The sequence below is a fragment of the Mauremys reevesii genome, linkage group 9, assembly GCF_016161935.1.
Source record: "Mauremys reevesii isolate NIE-2019 linkage group 9, ASM1616193v1, whole genome shotgun sequence".
Lineage (NCBI taxonomy): Eukaryota > Metazoa > Chordata > Testudines > Geoemydidae > Mauremys > Mauremys reevesii.
The window spans coordinates 5,281,415-5,301,558 of NC_052631.1; the positions used below are offsets into that span (position 1 = coordinate 5,281,415).

Here is a 20,144-nt window from a genome sequence, read left to right on the forward strand (position 1 = left end):
TTTTGTTCAACACAAACGCTTGCCTCCACCACACAATGAACTCAAACAATAGTCTGCCTGAAACGCATTCTCCTCATAGACTTTATGGCCTCAAGGGACCATCATGATCTTCTCCTCTGACCTTCTTCACATCTACAGCTCACGGAATCTCATCCACCCACTCCTGCAGTTGGCTCAGAACCTCTGGCTGAGTTACTGAAAGGCCACAAATCTCCATTTAAAGACTGCAAGTTACAGAGAATCCACCCTTTACTCTAGTTCAAACTGGCAAGTGACCCGTGACCCATGCTGCAGAGGAAGGCAAAAAACAAAACAAAACAGGGTCTCCACCAATCTGATCCAGGGGAACCCCAAATAGGGCAATCAGTTAACTCCGAGGATATTGGCAAGACCCACCAGGCAGACACCTGGGAAAGAATGCTCTGTAGTAACTCAACGCCCTCCCCATCTAGTGTCCAGCATTGGAGATATTTGCTAACATCAGTTGCAGATGGGCCATATGCCATTGTAGGCAACCTCATTCTACCACCCTCTCCACTCATGGCAGACCTTCTTTTTTTTTCTTCTTCTGAGGAGGCCAACATGGGAAACTTTCGTCTCAAGATGCAGGATCCCTAAATCCCATACAGTTTGGTCCTGCAGTGAAGGCTTCTTCAACAACTTATTGCCGGCTGCAAAATGGAATTTTTTCACCTCACTATGAAACCTTGTCCGTGGAAGAGGATCAAGATCAGGGTTGGCTGACAGGGAGATTTTAGCCTGGGTGCCCATGGGAAGCTTCCCATCTTCCGTCTGGAGGTTTTGGTTCCTGAAGTCCGGAGAGGAAATAGCAGCAGCAGTACTGGTTACTGCAGATCTGTTCAGGAGATTCCTGAGAAGATACATGCTCGCCTCTCATTCAAAGCCCCCCCTGGAATCTTCCACCTCAAAGACGATGCCACCACACCATTCAGGACATGCTCCTAAAACAGACCATTTCGCCATTTTTTAAGTAACAACCAACATGCTGAACTCTGCCTTGCTTCTCCACTTCAGAACTGCTGTTGTAATGTGCGAGAACTGGCTCCCCTTGGCTACTGCATCTTCCTACAGCGGGTTGAAGAGTTGGCCATCTAGTTCCCACATGTTTGATCGAGGACAATTACACTACTGATACTGGTCATACTCTTCTTTTCCTTGTGCACTTCCATTGAAAAAATAGAAGATACCAACTAACCTGCCTTCCATTGGTTTGGGGGTGGCTGCGACAGCAGCTTTAGCAATCAAGTGGCACGTGTGAGACACACTCGGAAAGCAATATACAGTGGGGGGATGTTTCCTTTACTCTGTTTACAACAACATTGATCTTGCCAACCATCTGATTTGCTGAGTCAGAAAAGATTCCAATGGTATTTGCCTATGGAATATTGTACTCCATGAAAACACATGGGGCTTGTACTCACCTGGCGGTGCTCCGAGTCTTCGGTGGCACTTCGGCGGCGGGTCCTTCACTCACTCCAGGTCTTCGGCGGCACTGAAGAACCCGCTGCCGAGGTGCCGCTGAAGACCTGGAGCGCCGCCAGGTGAGCAAAAATTAAAAAGGCACCTCTAGCCAGGGAAGGGATTCTCACTGGGTGCGGGGCCCTCTTAGGCGCGGGGCCCGATTCGGGGGAATTGGTGGAATTGGCCTAAAGCCGGCCCTGGTCGGGAGATCCGTGTCCCCAGCCCCGCGGCTCTGCCCGGCCAGTCCTGGGCCAAAGTGGTTTCCATTCTATCCAGGGTTTACGGTTTGGATCAACAGGCCTCAGGCCGGGCGATTCTCACGTGTGTCATGTAACAAGTTACACAACACAGTGTTGCAGGGTTCCATGCTGCCCTGGCGGGTCCCTCCAGTCCCCGAGATCCCCCCACCCTTCCGGGGACTTTGTCCCAAAGATCCTCCCCGACTCCCCCCCCCACCCTTCCTGGGGGGCCCCGCCCCAGAGATCCCTCCATCCCCCACCCTTCCGGGGGGGCCCGCCCCAGAGATCCCCCCATCCCCCACCCTTCCGGGGGGCCCGGCCCCAGAGATCCCCCCATCCCCCCCCCATCCGGGGGGGCCCGCCCCAGAGATCCCCATCCCCACCCTTCCGGGGGGCCCTGCCCCAGAGATCCCCCCATCCCCCACCCTTCCGGGGGGCCCCGCCCCAGAGATGCCCCCATCCTTCCGTGGGGGGCCCGGGCCCCGCCCCAGAGATCCCCGTCCGCGCCCATGGCTCTGGGGCCGCCTCCCAGGCTCCACCCCGCGCCCCGCTCGCTCCGCCCCACGTTGTGTAAACGGGCCCGGAGCAGCCGCTGCAGCCGGGCGGGGAGCGGGTCTGCGGGACCCCGGAGCCGCAGCCCAGGTGAGGGGGTGGCGGGCGGGAGCCGCTCCCGGGCCGGCTACGGGGGGCTGCTCCCCCCGGCCTGGCTGGGGCTCCGGGCTCCCCCGCCGGGGAGAGGGGAGCAGGTCCCTGCCCGGGCACAGGCTCGAGATGGGATGGGGGGGACCCGACCCGGGCATCTGGCCCCGCCGCCCTGACCTGACCCCAAAGCAGCCCCGGTGCCAGGGCTTCCCCGGGCAAATCCAGCCAAGGGGGCGATCCCGGCCCCCTGCTGCATCCGTGGCCCCCCGGCTCCCCAAGCCTCGGTCCCTGCCTGGGCGCCCGGACCTCGCAGGGACAGGCCCGCGCTAAACCGGGGAGAGGCTGGCGGGGGTAAGGTACGAGTGTGACCTGAAAGTGGTTTGACTCCGCTGGATTAACGCCCTGCGGGGAGGCGGTTGTTCCGGAGTAAGAGCGGGCACCGCTGGAGGTGGGCAGGAATAGCGCCTCCCTGGCAGCGCTGCCAGGATCCCAGCCCCTGTGCACAAGCACCGAAAACCTGAACAAGCTCCAGCCTGCACGTCCCAGCCGCAGCTTGTAGCAGGGAGTTTGTTCTAAAGGTGAATTTTCTAGCAGGGGCTGGAGCTGCTCCAGTGTCCCCCACGCCAGCTTCTCCAAATCCCTCAGTCGCACCCTCAAAAATGTTAAAGAAGCACAGGGCTGGTGTTCAGTGGCTTTGCCTTCTGGGGTCAGAGCCCCAGGGACTATCTTTTCAAGCTTCCCCCCGCAATCACAAGAGCTGGACACTCCCCCCTTTCTATTAATGCAAGCAGAGAATCTCCCATAATCACATGACTCCAGAAGCTGGGACTTTAAGAAAAACTGCCCAGGCTCCCTTGAGATAGCAACAAGGCAGGAGTTCTCTGCAGCAGATGCTGGGTCCCACCCTGCTGCATCTGGCCCCCAGGGGCCTTCGGTTTGGCTCGAGCCAGGGTGTAATATGCCACGAGCTGTAATCTCTGTAGCTTTTACACCTATTACAGTTGAGGGTGGCTGGGGCCAGGGGTGTCTCTGATCAGGCAAGTTCAAGATATACAGCAGGGTTATTTTTTTTCCACCCATCAAATTTGTGAGCTTGTATGTTCAGCGGCAGGGTGGAGCAGCCACCTTTGGAGCTATGCAGAAGGAATCAGACTGGCTGCCAGATGCGCTCCTGGGTGACCATACAACCTCCCGGGCTGCGTAACGGCAGGGCACAGCAGGGAGGCCTGCAGGAGGGGACAGTCCGCAGTGAGCCCAGCACGATGGTAGGAAGGGCAGTAGTGCTGCAGGTGCTGTGGTCAGTAAAGAGGCCGTCACATCTTTCGTACCTGGCAGGTGTTACCCTGAGAGCAGGTCCACATTCCCCTTTGAGTAATGAAAACCTGCCCGTCTCTGCTACCCCTGCAGCGGCAGTGGGGTCCGATATTCTCCACTTCCTGCCCTAAGGGCTGGGCAATGTTAAACAGCGGCCGTGTTCCAACCCAGAGCTGGCTGACACTGCAGAGGGGGGGAGTGAGTCTTGCTGTGTACGGCTGAGACAGTGCTTTGGGATCGGCGTCTGTAAGGCGCTATAAGGAAGGTAAGGTATTAGATTCCTGTGGGGGCACAGAACGGTCATTGGCAACTGAATAACCCCCGAAGGCTTCAGGGAAACATACGAGCGATTGTCTCTACTGAGAAGTTCCAAAGAGGCCTACAAAGTGGTGTGTGTTTCTCTGTCCACAGATAGCTTGTTAGCGTGAAACTGCTGCTGGGAAGGTTGGCTGGAGCCGTCTCCTCTGCAGCTGGCCGGCGTGGCTGCTGGAGACCGCACGGCGTGTCGGAGCTGTGCCCGCCCCGTAGGACGGCAGTGAGCATGTCTCAGAAGAGCAGGAACCGACAGGCACGTGGGGGGGAGATCACGGCCAGTCCTGCTGGCAGCGGGGATGCAGCGAGGACAGGAGCTGCCGCGGTGCCCCGTGGGCAGCTGAAAGGCAAACGGAAGGTCCTGGCAGAGCCCAGTGGGACGGAGGTGTTGACCGTGGATAAGAGGAGGAAGGAAGGGGAGGTGGCGGAGGGGGGAGGAGCTGGGAGCCTGGGGGAAGCCGTGAGGCAGGCGCGGCTGCGGGTTGCCCCCTCTGTGCAGGACTTCAAGTACAACAAGAAGCGAGTGCGTCTGGTCTCGCAGGGCTCTGACCTCAAGGATGCTGCCAAGGGCGTTGTGTACTGGATGTCTCGAGACCAGAGGGTGCAAGGTACGATCCGTCCCAGGACCAGGATGCGTGGGGGGGGAGGGACTATGAGGAGTCAAAACCCTTGTCCCCTCCCCCTCGCCCCTTGAGCAAGTTCTTGCAGTTGAGACCTTGATGGCATCAGCTGAGAGCCCCGGTCCCACGGCCGATGCAGACTGTGCTGGGCTCCCCATCCAGCATCATGGCCTAGCAGGATTCCTGGTGGGAAGCCCCTCGGCAATGCACATGGCTAGAGCGTGTGATTCTTGGCTGGCGTGTGCTGCCCGGGCGCCGGCTCTCCGTGGGTTTTACTTTGGAGTTTGTGGCTTTAGACAAACCTCTCCTGCTAGGGGTGGGCTCGAGGAAAGCTGGATTTTGCTTTGACAGGGCGAGGGGCTTTGCACAGGTGGGTCAGTATCAATAGCTCCATTTTACAGATGGGGAAACCGAGGCGCAGGCTGCTCATTTCGGTGCCCACGGTCAGCTGTGAAGCCAAGGTCTCCTGGCTCCCAGTCCTGGGCCCGAGCCCGTGGGCTGAGCATTTGGCAGGGCTGCTCTGGAGCAAGGCAAAGTGTCCTTTGAATGCAATCCCCTGCTCTCTCTCTCCAGATAACTGGGCTTTCCTGTACGCCCAGCGCCTGGCCCTGAAGCAGCAGCTCCCTCTGCACGTCTGCTTCTGCCTGGTGCCCAAGTTTCTGGAGGCCACCATCCGTCACTTCGGCTTCATGCTGAAAGGCCTGCAAGAAGTGGCTGAGGTACCAGTTGCTTAGGAAATGCCACAGAGGGGAGGGTCAGAGCAAGGGCGGAGCATAGGCCCGGGACACACAGCGATGGGGGCAGGCGTGCGGCTCTCAGCAACGTCCCAGAAGGGCCCAAGCCTGCCAAGAGCCGGGATTTTTCCAACGCTGTCTTCTCTCATGGGAGGCGGGGGGGAGTTGAACTTGGAATCCGTTTCCCTTCTCCCAGCACTACAAGGCTGCTCGCAGGCCCGACGTCTCTGTGCAGCACCAGGCATTTGGCTGGAAAGCAAAGTCACGTCAGTTGCAGGGACCCGGCCCGCAGCCCTCCCTGGGATCGTTATAACCGCTTACCGTAGGCAGAGATTGGCCAAGCCACGCAAGTGATTGGGTGCTGCCAGCAAACAGCATGGAGCGCCCAGCTCTGGAGTGATGCTGGGCAGCTCGGCCTGGAGGGGCAGTTACAGCAACCGGGCTCTTTGCTTTCCCTTCCTTCCAGGAGTGCCAGGAGCTGGACATCCCCTTCCACCTGCTCATCGGCTTTGCCAAGGACGTGCTGCCTGCCTTCGTGGCGGGCCGTGGCCTCGGCGGAGTGGTGACAGACTTCTCCCCGCTCCGCGTCCCCATGCAGTGGGTGGAAGAGGTCAAGGAGAGGCTCCCGGGAGATGTGCCCTTTGTACAGGTGGGGGCCTGGGCTGTGTGTGTCGGGGGGAGGCGTGCGGCGGTGGGGCTGGGGGCTCTGTACAGGCCGTTTCTCCATGCTGGCATGTGCTCGCCAGGCGGTGGTGCCGATAGCGGGACTAACAGCTGGCTCCCAGCCCTTTAAGTAGGGGGCTCAGACAGAACGAAAGCGTCGAGAGCTGGTCACTGCAGATTGAACAGCAGGGTGCTGCTGTCACTCCAAGATCTGGGAAAGCCCCCCAACAAATCAGCTTTGGAGAAGGTGGGGGACTCACGCAGGTAATTGGCGGTGGGGCAGGGAAGTAGTTCTGGCGCTTGGGAGGTTTTTGAGCGTGAGAGTGTATATTGGACAGAGTCAGAAGATTGGGGGCGGGGAAGGAGCTGGAGGGAGGGGGGAGTGAGTGAGATTGTACCAGGCCATCCCCCTTCCTGGGGACACGCAGCCACTGCATGGAGCTGGTGGCGGCAGACACAGGGAGTAACTCCTTACAAGTACTGTTCCAGGGAGAAATTCCCACTCGGCTCAAACGCCCCATTCGTATTCCCCACGAGAATCAATCCGGGACTGGGGAGGTTCCTGGCCGATGTCTGGGCCAAGAGAGAAACACACAAGACCCTTTGGGATGGGATCAGCTGTGCTGAATTCAGCAACTATTTTTTTTTGTTAGATTCTTTTTAAATTAAAAAAAAAAAAAATCACCTGTCGAGCTGTTGTGCAGCTTAGTTCCATCTTCCCCAAACCAGGGTGTGCAGAGACCTGGCTGGATCCGAGCGGGCGTCTCCTCCTGCTCCTAGGCAGTTTCATTTCCAGGTCCCACGCCCCAGGCTGCAGGGCTGGGGTTGCAGGGGAAGGTTGGCCTGCCAGGGGGGAAAAGTTGAAATTAAAAACAAAGCCAGGGGAAGGTTTGGGTGGATCTAGGGCTCGGTCAGAGCTTGGCGGGGGTGGGGGAGTCATGTTTCTTATCCCCTGTGTAGCCTGCCTAGTCCCAGCTTGCTGACTGCTTTCCAGGTTGATGCACACAACATTGTCCCATGCTGGGTTGCCTCAGACAAGCAGGAGTACGGAGCCAGGACAATTCGACGGAAGATCCATGATCGGCTCTCGGAGTTCCTCACGGAATTCCCTCCCGTCATCAAGCACCCGTACTCGTCCGCAGCCCCGGCAGAGGTAACATCTGGAGTTCTTCAGCCTAGGGCGGCTCCCAGCAGAGCATCCTATACGCTAGCTAAGCTTCAAACCCCACTGGAGGGTGGGCGAGAGCTCCATTTTACAAGGGGGCGGGAAATCAAGGCCGCGGGTTAAATGACTTGCCCAGGGTCACACAAAGGCAGTGGCGGGGCTGGGAACAGATCAAAAGTCCTGATTTCCAATCCCCTGCCTGACACAGAAGGGGTTAAAGGAACCTTAGCTTAAGCAAAGGCAGATGGAGTGCCAGCAAGCTGTGCCCAGGGTGTATTTAGTAAGGGGAGGACTTGTCTGGTCCAGAGCCGCCATCAGAACCGGCCCCGGCTGGACAGTAACATCTCGGGCAGGACGGTAACGTCTGCAGCTTGGCTAAAGCCTCCGTGTGATGGTGCAGCCCATAGACTGGAACGCCTGCCACGCCAGCCTGCAGGTGGACTGCTCGGTGAAGGAGGTGACTTGGGCGACGCCGGGGACGGCCGCGGGGCTGGCTGTGCTGGAGTCGTTCATAGGCGAGCGGCTGAAATCCTTCGGCACCGACCGGAACAACCCAAACAGGACAGCGCTCAGCAACCTCTCGCCGTGGTTCCACTTTGGTGAGTGGCCCCCGGAAAGCCCCGGAGCTCCGAAGGGCGACGGGCTTGAGTGATCTGGGTAATTACCCCTCCGGGCCCAGTATGGCCTCTCGGGGGAGGGAAGTGTCCCGGGCCAAGGAGAGATGGCTAGTGAGGGGCCGTAATTCCTGTAGTGTTGCCTCAGTCCCTTTCCTCACGCTGGTGCCTGTCGCTGGGCTGCCGGAGGGAGGAGCATGGGCCCAGGTTTCTCCCAAGTGACTGACGGAGTTGGTCTCTGAGCTCCATGGCAGCCTGGGGGGTGCAAAGGCCTGGCTGTTGGTGTTTCATGCTGCACTGAGGTTAGCTGCAGATATTTATATGAACTGGATCAATCCTAGTGGCGGGAACACTGTGCACCAGAAGGGGGTGAGGCCTGAGCTTGGCGGGAGAGGGGGTGGTGCTCTGGCATTCGATCCCACGTGCTCAGGCCAGGCCGGCAGCACAGCAGCTCCCGTGGGAACCTGCGAGTACAGGGATCAGTGACTGAACCACCCTCTCTGCTTCCCCGTCTCTTCTCCCCACCCCGTTCCCGGACAGGCCAGGTCTCCGTCCAGCGGGCCATCCTGGAGGTGCAGAAATATCGCAGTAAATACAAGGAGTCGGTGGATGGCTTCATCGAGGAGGCTGTGGTCCGCAGGGAGCTGGCCGACAACTTCTGCTACTACAACAGGAACTACGACAAGGTGGAAGGTAATGCGTGGCCCCCGCTCTGGGGGAGCGGCTGCGAGCTGCAGCCTGCCGTACTCAGGGTGCGCAGGGAGTGACTGGGGTCGGGGGGAAGCTCGTCCTGCCTCTGCCCAGACCCGCTGGCAGGATTGGCGCCTCCAGCCCAGTGGCTCCATCACCCAGCTGCAGAGTTCCTCTCTCAGGGAGCCCGGCTCCCCCTCTACGTGCTCCCCAGCCCGACTCTTGTGTTTTGAAGGTGCGTACGACTGGGCCAAAACCACTCTGAAGCTCCACGCCCAGGACAAGAGGTCTCACCTCTACGAGCTGGAGCAGCTGGAGGAGGGGAAGACGCACGACCTGCTCTGGAACGCTGCCCAGGTACCAACCAGCCTGAGCTTCCGCTCCCCCTCCTGGATCCATTGGGTGTTATCACCGAGCACCCCAGACAGCCCCAGCGGGTTCCTAGACCAGAGCCAGCCACAGAGCACACCTGCTTCTCTGCACCCCTGGCCAGCGTGTGCCCTTTGAACATGGGTTACAGCAGATATTCCCCAGCCAAGTACACGGTGGAGAGTTCCACCGGCCAGGTGAGGCCTGCAGGCAGGAGCTTGGTTCTCTCCACTGAGTAGTCATAAAACTCCTAGTCAGATGGGAAACTGAGGCCAGGTCCAGGCAGGCCTCGCCCCTCACTCTTCCCCCCAGATTCCACCCAGGTGTGGCTCACTCACCTTCCTCCTCTCCTCTGAGGAGCTGCCTGGGTTCTCCTGGGGGGGCGAGGCTGCATCTCTCACATTGGTGCCCGCACTGGGCTCTCCCCCTCTCCGCAGCTCCAGATGGTTCATGAGGGGAAGATGCACGGGTTCCTACGCATGTACTGGGCCAAGAAAATCCTGGAGTGGACCCGCTCCCCCGAGGAGGCCCTGAAGTTCGCCATCTACCTCAACGATCGCTATGAGCTGGACGGCCGGGATCCCAACGGCTACGTAGGTTAGTGACTAGCGCGTGGGAGTGAGGAACCCTGGAGAACCTGGGGAGGGGGATCCTGTCGGTGCTTCGCTGGGAGGGGGCTGCCAAGGTCTCCTTACACTGGTTAAAGGGGCCCCTGTTGCCCCCACGTAGCCTGTCCAGCTCCCTCATACAGCCCCCGCCCCCGTATCCCTCCCTTGCCTGGGCTTGTAGCAGGTGGACAGGGGGGCTGGGAACAGGTGCAGGAGGGTCCGGGCAGGGCAGGGCGGCCTGACTGGGTGTTCTGTGCCTGGCAGGCTGCATGTGGTCCATCTGCGGGATCCACGACCAGGGCTGGGCCGAGCGGGCCGTGTTCGGGAAGATCCGTTACATGAACTACGCCGGCTGCAAGAGGAAATTCGACGTGGGGCAGTTCGAGCGCAGATACGATCCCCGCAACCTGGGCCAGTAGGCCTGCGGGGGGGGGCAGCTCCTGCTGAAACCAGGACGGCTGGGGCTCGTGGGGTGGGGCCTCTGCTGGGCCTTTGAATGTTTGCATTTCCCCTGAATACCATTGAAAGGCCCGTGCCGCTGAGCCGAGAGCCAGCGGGGACTCGGCTGCCCTTGCCACGGTGCCTCTTGTCTACGGATTCCCCCAAGGCAGCAGTTTGGGCGCAATGCCAGGAGCTGGGGCAGCAAGCCTCCGCTTTTCCCTGGATGCCCAAAGCTCTCTCTGGCACAGCCCTGGATGTGCCACCTCCCCCTACTAGCCGGGGCCAGCTCTAAAAGCTCCTTTGATATTTCTAGAGGGGACAGGCTCGCCAGCCACCCCGCCTGCTCAGGGAGGAGACACTGTGCCTTTTCCAGCGTAGCCCTCGCCTGCAGCAGGTAGACAGGCCTGGTCTTAGAGCTCTGGGATGGAAAACTGCAGCATGTAGCTTCGCGCTTCTGCATTGGTGGCGTCTAGAACGAGCTGCTGGGGGGCAGAGGTGGGGGAATCTCAGAGCAGATCCACTGCTGCTGGCAGGATCTCAGCTTTCACGCCGAGCAGGGAAGATGGGAGCTCCCGGGGTGAAACACACTGACCTCAAGTGGCTGCGTTACCTCGAGGGGCTTTCCCGCCCCACCCCATGCAGAGATGGATGCTTGTCTCACCCCACGCAGGAAGCATAGAATCATAGAATATCAGGGTTGGAAGGGACCTCAGGAGATCATCTAGTCCAACCCCTGCTCAAAGCAGGACCAGTCCCCAAATGGCCCCCTCAAGGATTGAACTCATAACCCTGGGTTTAGCAGGCTCAAACCACTGAGCTATCCCTCCCCCCTAAACACAGGCAGGGTTTTCAGAGTGGCTGTTACAGACCCCGCTGCAAATCACTGGGCTTTTGTCTTAAACCTCACAACACCCAGCCCTGGTGTCCAGGTCATTTCTGCAGCAGCCAGCAGCATTTCGATGGGATCAGAGGAAGACGAGACCTGGAGCCGCCCAGCCCTTGCCCTAAAGCTTAGCAAGCTGCAGCTCAGTTCAGAGCAACGGTCCACCAGACTGGATCTGCTCTGACAGCCTGAGATGCTCCGGGGATTGGGACAGTTGGGCACTACTGGCTACCCGCAGCCGCTAGTGCTGCACGAGGCCGTGAAGCAGAGGCCTAGACACGGTCAGCCCAGCATGTTTTTATGCGCGAGTGTCTCGTTTCTGGAGCGTTACTAAGCTCTCTGCTGCGTCTTGCACCTTTACAAAGGCGGCTCTTTCCATGAGTGCGTCTGCCCTGACATCAGCAGTTAGGGTTCCCCCCGTCAGCGTTAACATTACCCAGAACACTAGCGGGCACTGTTGGGTCAAAGGTAAAGCCAAGAACATACCTACACCCGCCTATCCTGAACTGTGCAGCATCGGGCCAGGGTTTAATCCAACTGGAATATTGACTTAAATGGTAAATTGGAACATCTCTTCCTGCATCGCTTGGCTTTCTGGGCTGGTCACCCATCCACATCAGAACCAGGCCTGATCCTGCTTAATAACACAACTACAGATTGAACCTCTCTAACCTGGCATTCCCTGGTCTGGCAACATCCATGGTCTGGGATAGATGCCAACTCCATGGGTGCTCCTGGGCTGGAGCGCCCATGGGGAAAAATTAGTGGGTGCAGAACATTCACCAGTGCCAAGCTCCTCCCTCTGCTCCCCTCCCTCCACGCCGCTGCGGTACCAGCCTGGGGTGCGGACGGGTAAGGCTGGGATCACAGCTGGGGATGGCTGCGGAGCCTTGCAACCGGGACCCTGGACAGCAGGAGAGGGGCCGGTGACCAGGACCCGGGTATTGGAGCCCCTGGGCAGGGGGCAACGCTGGCCGCAAACAGGGCCGGCTCCAGACCCCAGTGCGCCAAGCGCGCGCTTGGGGTGGCATTTTGCCGGGAGGGTGGCAGGCAGCTCTGGTGGACTTCCCGCAGACGTGCCTGCGGAGGGTCCGCTGGTGCCGTGGCTGCGGTGGACCTCCCGCAGACGTGCCTGCGGAGGGGCCGCTGCTGCCGTGGACCTCCCGCAGACATGCCTGCGGAGGGGCCGCTGGTCCCGCGGCTGCGGTGGAGCATCCGCAGGCATGCCTGCGGGAGGTCCACCAGAGCTGCGGGACCAGCGGACCCTCCGCAGGCACGTCTGCGGGAGGTCCATGGCAGCAGCGGCCCCTCCGCAGGCACGTCTGCGGGAGGTCCGACCGGCAACCAGCAGAGTGCCCTGCCCTGCTTGGGGCGGCGGAATTCCTAGAGCCGTCCTTGGCCGCAAAGCCTGGGGGTGTTGTAACCTATGGAGACCCGCTGGAACTCCACATTGACCACCTGTGGTTCAGCAAATTCTCTGGTTCAGCACCGATCAGGTCCCGAGGGTGCCGGACTGGAGAGGTTCAACCTGCAGTTTCCTGGGTTCCAGCAGCAAGCTGACCTGGGTTGTCCACCACTCTGTTTTTAAATTAAAGGAACAAACAGCATGTGAGCAGCACTCTGGGGTTCTGAGCAAAATCTTTGTACTTCTTTCTTTCAGCCCAGCTTTAATAAACTCCAATACAGCAGAGGTCAAACAAGAGCAGCCAATGATGCGCCTCTTATTAACTTAGTTTATTAGGGATGGCATTTTCATTGTTACGCTGTACAATACAGCAGAGAGGAATCCCATTGAATAGCATGTACATTGCATCACATGACCCTTGTCTGTATTTACAAAGAGCTTGTACACATACAGTTACACTTATTTATAGTGGTAAGTACGGTAATAGTCTGGCAGACGGGTCAGTAGCAGCTTCATTAGTGTTGTGCATCATTTTGCACTAAACCCCTCTGCTGTCTTGAATTCCCAGGTGGGGTTCTCGTCTCGGCCAGAAAGGTCCCACTGTGAAGGGGGACAAAACCCACAAATCCACTTGCTGTCTTTTGAAATATAATCAGTGCTTCTAGAAACCGCCAGGAGGCTGAGCCACCATGGGAACACCCCACCATGTTAAAGTGCTTCAGAACAAAACGTCACAGAACGTTCTGTTGTGTCAGAGCTGGCCCACGGGAGGGAATCGGTCCGGCAGACACCACGGGCCTGGACAGTAGTGGCAGGTCTCAGACCAGGCATGGCTGACACTAAAGGAGGGATTTGACAGCTGTAGGACAGTGAAAATCATCATCCTGCAGTTTGTAGGACGGGATCAGCTTTTGCCAGCCACAGCGCATGCAATGTTCGGAGCCAGCTGGAGCTTGTCGGCCATCAGTGGAGTACGGTGGTGTTATTGGGCTGAAAGCTAGGAGGTGACATGGGCCATGCATGTGACAAATGGGAGGGCAGCTGATCGCTGCTGCTACCACCTCCAGGCTGGGTATTTAGCCTGAATACAGCTTGGCTGGGACGGTGTCAAAGCAAGCTCCCAAAGCAGACCCTGACTGTCAGTTCTCAGGTTAAGGCACATGCAACAGGTCAGTTCTGGGGGAGCTACAGGTGCCCTGGGCTTTGATCCCACCACCCTTCTGATGCAGAAACGGGATACTAATGCTAGCGTCTCTCCGCTTTACGTAGAATTCTACCACCTCTGGAGCTCCTGCACTCTCAGTTCCTGGCCAAAACCCAGGCCTGCCCTGTATAATAACCTAACATTGCTGCCTGCTCCGTAGGGTAACGCCCTCGTCGTGTAACGAAGAGCAGTCGCTCCTTGGCTTCCAGATACATTTAGTATGGAGATCTCTCACTGAACAGCTGATCTGAACCTGGTTCCACCATCAGCCTCAGCGCCCACCTCCCAGTGCTCTGCCCCTGGAGAAACAACAGTGGTCCCACTGCACTGCCCCTTTAAGAGTCACCCAAGTTCTTGTCTGGGAGGAAACGGCAGCTGCAAGGAAGTCAACCTACCTACACAACTGATGGGCGCGCTGGGGGGAGAGGCTGCTTCCTTGAGCGCATCCTGTCTGAGACAGAGCCCAAACACAGCCAGCCTTCCCCGGCCCTCAGACCGCCCCGGCTTCTTCCCTCCTTCCAAGGGCACCTGCAACCTGTGTCACTGCGGCCCCAGCCTCTGCAGCTCCCCCAGGGCTTCACCGCTGGCATGAACGGGCAAGGGCAGCTCCAGGCCCCAGCACGCCAAGCGCGTGCCGGGGGGGGCGCTCTGCCAGTCGCCGCGAGGGCGGCAGGCAGGTTGCCTTCGGCGGCATGCCTGCGAAGGGTCTGCTGGTCCCGCGGCTTCGGCGGACCTCCCGCAGGCAAGCCACTGAATCCGCAGGACTGGGGACCTCCCGCAGGCAAGCCGCCGAATCCGCGGGACCGGGGACCTCCCGCAGGCAAGCCACCGAATCCGCAGGACTGGGGACCTCCCGCAGGCAAGCCACCGAATCCGCAGGACCGGGGACCTCCCGCAGGCAAGCCGCCGAATCCGCGGGACCGGGGACCTCCCGCAGGCAAGCCACCGAATCCGCGGGACCGGGGACCTCCCGCAGGCAAGCCGCCAAAGGCCGCCTGCCTGCCGTGCTTGGGGCGGCAAAATGCCTAGAACCACCCGTGAAGGGGGCCAGGTCCACGAGAGGCTAGAACCCCGTCACCGCCCTGCGCTTGGCCTGAAGTGCCAGCCACCAATCAGGGCAGGAGCTGAGGGGGAGCCGCCACCATCACCCCCACTTCCAGGCAATACACCACCCCCCACCTCTCACACGTACACGAGTCAAACAGCGCCTTTCGATGTACACGACCGCGTGGAGCGCCCAGCCAACGGCCGCGCTGGAAACGTGCCCATGTGCCGAGGGACACGCCCATCCTCCACAAACCGGAGCCAAGATCAGTGGCTACCTGCAGAGAGCACAAGCCCCAACGTCCACTCGCTGCGTGCAGCCCCGAGGGAGCACTGGATACCCCAACGGGGAGTCGCTACAGGCTGCATCTCCATACTGAAGAAGGAACCTGCGAGCCGCATTATAGGCTCTCTGGACACTCCCCCAAATCACACCAACTACCAGTACGCTGCCCATCTGTGCCACGCCACAGGGCTCTGCCCAGGCTCAGCTGGGTGCCAGGAGCTTTCCCCAGACGGCGCTAGCATGAAGAGCTGGAGGAGCGCAATTTGTCCATGCCAGGCCTCCCGTGCTGCTGGCGAGGGACACTAAGGGCCAGATTTTTAAAGATGTGGGGTGCCGTGCTCCCATTGAAATCAACGCGAGTTAGGCACCTAAATAGCTTTAAAATCTGGCCCCAAGTGACCAACTCAAACGAAAGCAGCTTGTTAAAAAGACAGGAGCAATTGCCTTTAAAAGAGATCAACTTAAAACAACACTATGTACACGAAGATCAGCCCAACTGAGATGATACACTGAGAAGAGGAGCTGGCCTGGGGCACCGGTTCTGTGGGGGCTCCGGATGGCAAATCAACAGCTTTACACCTGCTCTGGGGACTGATCTGATACCAGCTCTGAGGAACGCTGGGCCGGGGGCAGCCAGTGGGCACTGTGGACGATCACATCCCTCCACACAAACACACGGCAAGTGACTGAGGAGCGTGAGGTCCTGGGGAGAAGTTCTGGACCAGACTAATCTCTTGACTTCGTGGCGCTCCGCATCACAAGGCCAGGGTGCTCGGGGGCGGCTCCTTTACCAGGACATTGGCTGTCCTGCTAGAGACGCTCATTACGCGGTCACTCCCAAGGGCGCCTGATCCAGGGAGATGAGAAGTGCAGCTCTCATCCCAAAGCCAAGGGAGCTGGCTGAAGCGTGACGCCTGCTCAGCTGCTGCTCTGTCTGCCTCCCCGAGCGTTCGATCCAGCAGGTACTGGACTGCTAGCGGGAGGTGAAAGGTGCATGTCACAGAACAGCCTGGGGCCACACAGCATCAGGGGAGCCCAGCACAAACTGGCAGGCCTGACACACCAACGCTAAGGTCTGGAACGGGCCTGGCCAGAATCCACTGCAGGGAGGACACATTACACCGAGGGTGCAGCATGGATGGGAGAAAGGCTCCACTGAGACTGACCGTGGCTTCATCAAGCTCCGAAATAGTGGGGGTGAGTGTCACGTGGAGTCACCTGAGTGCCCAGCACGAGGCAGAGATCCAGGCCTGTGCCCCTACAGGTCTCCAGCGGTCCCAGATGTTTGCTTCTAGCTAAGCCGCCTGGCTACACATCATGGGCCACGAGCGAGGATGGAGTCCTCACAGCGCCACAAGGCAAGCTGAGTGTTCAATGCTACGGGGGCGGGGGCAGCACCACAGCACACACCGTCTGCTCCCCCAGGCGCTGGCAGGCAGGTTCCCCACTGGGCCTGGTGCAGGAGCCCCCCACTCCGCCTGGCACCCCGGGGATTGAGCTCTGGCTCTGTTCAAACTGATCCTTGCTCTTGGGTCTAAGAGTAACTGCCCAGCCCCCCTGCCCCGGCAGACAGACACATGCAAACACAGCCCCCAGTCCAGGGTAACAGCAGCACTCAGCAGCCCATCTCCTGCAAGATCAGCAGAGAGAAGCCGGTTTCAGACCAGCTGCTTCCTCCGGCTCAGCTAAGGCGTTTCCTCTCCCCGGGCTGGGCATGCAGCTTCCTCATTGTCTGTGGCCTCCCCACCTTCCGGCCCAGAGAGCGGAAGCCCCTCGTTCACCTGCTGCCAGTGCCAGAGCATCGCACAGGGCGATCTCCCAGCACCTAGCGCCGCGGGAAAGGTGGCAATCACGCCTCTGGGCTGACAAGCCCAGCCCTTCAACCAGCAGGTGGGAGCTCCGTCAGCACCAGGCACAGTCTGAGGAACCGAACATCAATAGCGGAGACGGGCTGCTCCCAACAGCGACTGGCACAGATCTCTCCTCCAGCCTGCATGCAGCTAAAGCAGGGCCGGGTCTAAGGGAAAAATCAGATCAATTCCTTTGTCACATACAATCCGCATGCTCTAGCCTGATCTGCCAGCCCAGCGGGTATCCAGAGTTCATGATGGCTCCCGCCAGGCAGAGGACAAGGCGCTGTTTGCTGCTGCTGCTTCCTCCCATCCCCAAATCAAGTCATATCAGTTCTGAAGAAGGGCCAATTAAAAAGATCACGTCAGCAGCAAAGGATACGGCGTGTTATAGGCAGAGGACTTGGCAAAAGCCCCTTCTCTTTTGCCCCAAGGCAGCAGCAGGACTCCAGTTACTCCCCCCTGGAGAGCTGAGCTAGCCAGGAGCTTTCACCTCCTACCTGGTGGAAGCTCCCCAAGAACCTGCTTCAGGGAGGAGAGTGCAGTTCCTGGCTAACACAGCATCTGGCTGAGCTCCCTAAGGGGACAGGCATACGAACGCTCATTGCGCTCGGAGTGTGGCACAGAGAGGATTCGCTGCCGGACCCAGCACGAAGGCAGCAGCGTGTCTATCTCGGCAGGGTCACGACTGCAAGAACTAGCGTCCGGAGTCCACCGTCCCCAACACCCTCGTGTAGAGTGCACAGAAACCGGCTCTCTTGAAGCAAACCAAGCAGATCCTGTCATGCTGCTCCGAGATCTCCCACGATTCAGCCCTCCCACGGGCTCCTTTAATGTGAAAGAGTCAGGTTAGTCCTTCGTTTAGTCTCTGGTGACGAAGGCCACGCACACAAATACATCCGCTGGTCTCCTCTTCCCCCTCATGTCGCGGCCACTGCCTCTGGCGGCGCCTCCTCGTAGTCAGAGATGTAGGACTCCAGGCTCTGCTTGGCCAGCAGCTCTCTCCTGGCGTGCAGGCGCTCGCACCGAGGGCAGCAGCCCGATTTGAAGCAGGACTTGTGGTAGCAGGCCTTGCACTCTGAGGGAGGGAGGCAGAGAGAGAAAGCAACGCCGTCAGCGTGGAGCTGGGGCCTAGCCACATACACAGGCAGCGTCGGCACGCTCCCCCCACCCCGCCCCAGCACAGCCTGCCCACACCCAGTGGGAGGGATGCTAAGTCACTGGCCAGGGACAGAGCGTGTTACCAACACCTTGGATGATGACTGGGTGTTACAATTCTGACTGGGTCACCTCTTACGTGGTTCTTAAAGGGAAAGATCTTTGGAGTAGGGATGGTGCCCACGTGATTAGAAAGAGCCCAGCCCACCGCATGCACGTGGAAACCAAGGAATTTGGGGCATTTCGCTCAGTTTTGGACAGCAGTGTTGGATAGGTCAGTTTCACTTTGCATCTCATCCCTTTCCCAAAGGTTTCCTGCCCTGCCAAGGAAACAGTGACCCTAAACAAAAGGCCTTCGCTGAAAACACTTGCGGCAAGAGAGAGTCTAATTTTAAAGAGATGGCCACGTTTGCAGATCGCCAAGGGCGGTCTGGATGGCTCAGGAGACTGGTGCCGGGATATGGCGCTACTGTGCACGTGGCCATCAGCACAGGTCGACAGTGACCAAAACCAGTTATCATTGTGCACTGGGCACAAGCGTGGGGGCTTGTGCCCAGTGCACACTCCAAATGTGCGTCATGCGTCTGGCCTGGTTACAAGGTGTAAGGCAGGCCGCAGCCACCGCGGAAACAAGTTCCTGCACCCCCACTTAGCACGCTGCCCATCTGTGCAAGCGTGAGTGTGGGCAGCTCCCCTGCAGTGCCGGCTAGCGTGCGCTGGGTGCAGTGCACTCTGGGATGTTCTACTGGCCACCCCCAGATACCCAGGCACGGTTCTGGCCGCCCCGCAAGGGAGCACGTCAGACCGGCTAGAGAGTCGGCTATGTGCTGATGCAGGTCAGAGGCGTAGGCTGAGCCCGGTTTGCTGCCAGGTGGCTGGACAAACATTAAACAAGCGACATGCAGACAGGCCATGCTTAGGGGCTGCCAAGGCACTTGATTTTACAGCAGAGCAGTGATCCCTGACTCTGCCTGATCTGTGCCAGCTCAGTCTCCAGAGCACTCACTGCAGCACCTGCCTCCTGCACTACACTCGCTCCAGAAGACATGGGCCCAGGGGCAGCGATGGCTCCCAGCCCCTCGCATGCCAGCGTCTCACCTTCACACGTCCTGCACTTGTTCAGTTCGAAGGGGAAGATGATGTCCTCCTCCTTTTGACAGAACTCACAGATGAAGCCTTTGGCTTGGCACAGCTGTAACAACAGAAGGGGAGAGGAGTGAAGAAGAAACGTCCTGGAGAAGAGGCAAATGCGCCCGATTTCCCTGGCCAAGTCAGACACTGAGACATCTCGAGCCAAGAGTAAGGTGGGAATCAGAGGTTCGTCCCATTGCCGGGATGCGACGACACCAGCTTCAAGAGCAGCTTTTGTGCAGCTGGTCACCCACCCGCGACAAGCTAGGCCTGACTGCTGGACATGACCCATAGACTCCAACCTATCCAGGGGGCTGGAGACACTGTCAATTCAAGACGCCATAGGCCAAAAGCATTCCTGTAGCACAGGCAGCTTGGCTGATGGCACGATCTCCAAACAGCCGGGCTGCCCATCTGCTGGGTGGCGGTGGAGGAACCAGGCATTCTGTATCTCTTAGATCACACACATACCCCCAAGCGCTTTGGGGCAATGCCCATGTCTTGTTGCGTACATGGGCTGTGCCAGAGTATTGTCAATGCTACCACAATACAACAGAAGTAGTAGCGGTTATACCAAACGATGTACCATAAACACACCCACAACGGTGTCGTCTGCACAGTAAGTTGCACACACAACACGGCCAAACTAGTGGCAGTCCAGTTATTTTTGTCCCTTTTGACTTCCCAGTAAGATTCGGAGTTTCAGGAAAAGGACCCTCTTTCAGTAGGGAACTTTTCGGAGGCCAAGGCAGCCTCGCTGGTCTTTTGCCCCGAACACGTGCTCACAGGTGGTGATTGGCATTGCTGGCCCACACAGCCAACAGCTGCAACTCAAGGAGACCCATTTGGAATGTTCTAAAAGACCATTAGTGAAGTCACCCATCACACCAGGTTTTCACACAGAAAATTAAGGCCATATCTACCCTCCAAAAATCACTTTAACGAGGAACCAGTTACACCATAGTTGCCACTGATGGAGTTAAAACACTGTTTCATCTTCAGTGTACATGGGACCCTGAATTGGCTACAGTCCTGGAGAAATCCAGGCTGCAGCATGGCTCAAAGCTGTGGTTAGGTCCCATCTACACTAAACAATGCAACAGTGTTCTCACCACCTCAGATGTGTTGTAGCCAGCTCCCCACTGTTGTTTTTGCAGCGTCGCTCAGCCTTGAGGTGAAAGCAAATGTTACATCTCCGGCCCTGCCGGGATCCATCTCCCAACCTCACCTCATCCCTCCCCGCATTCAAGCTGGGTTGAAATTTCATCTCTTAAAATCAAATTCATTAGA

The 20,144-nt window shown here is 58.6% G+C and overlaps 2 protein-coding genes across 6 annotated transcripts in view; one reads left to right on the forward strand and one right to left on the reverse strand.

Moving 5' to 3' along the window:
• The first annotated feature begins 2,282 nt into the window (after positions 1-2,282).
• On the forward strand, positions 2,283-11,766 carry LOC120371323 (deoxyribodipyrimidine photo-lyase-like). The gene is made up of 10 exons (XM_039486943.1): positions 2,283-2,363; positions 4,089-4,597; positions 5,183-5,328; positions 5,810-5,992; positions 7,001-7,159; positions 7,572-7,770; positions 8,326-8,478; positions 8,711-8,832; positions 9,282-9,441; positions 9,717-11,766. Exons 2-10 carry the CDS (start codon positions 4,219-4,221, stop codon positions 9,869-9,871), a joined length of 1,656 nt encoding a protein of 551 aa, XP_039342877.1. The 5' UTR covers positions 2,283-2,363; positions 4,089-4,218; the 3' UTR covers positions 9,872-11,766.
• A 3,274-nt stretch (positions 11,767-15,040) lies between these two features.
• RUBCN (rubicon autophagy regulator) overlaps positions 15,041-20,144 on the reverse strand; it is a 52,537-nt gene continuing 47,433 nt past the window's right edge. For all 5 annotated transcript variants that reach the window (XM_039487603.1, XM_039487602.1, XM_039487604.1 and 2 more), the window contains 2 exons: positions 18,822-18,915; positions 15,041-17,643 (listed from right to left, as the gene is read on the reverse strand). In XM_039487603.1, coding sequence (XP_039343537.1) covers positions 17,486-17,643; positions 18,822-18,915 — 252 coding nt within the window. In that variant the 3' untranslated portion in view covers positions 15,041-17,485. The remainder of the gene's footprint in view (positions 17,644-18,821; positions 18,916-20,144) is intronic.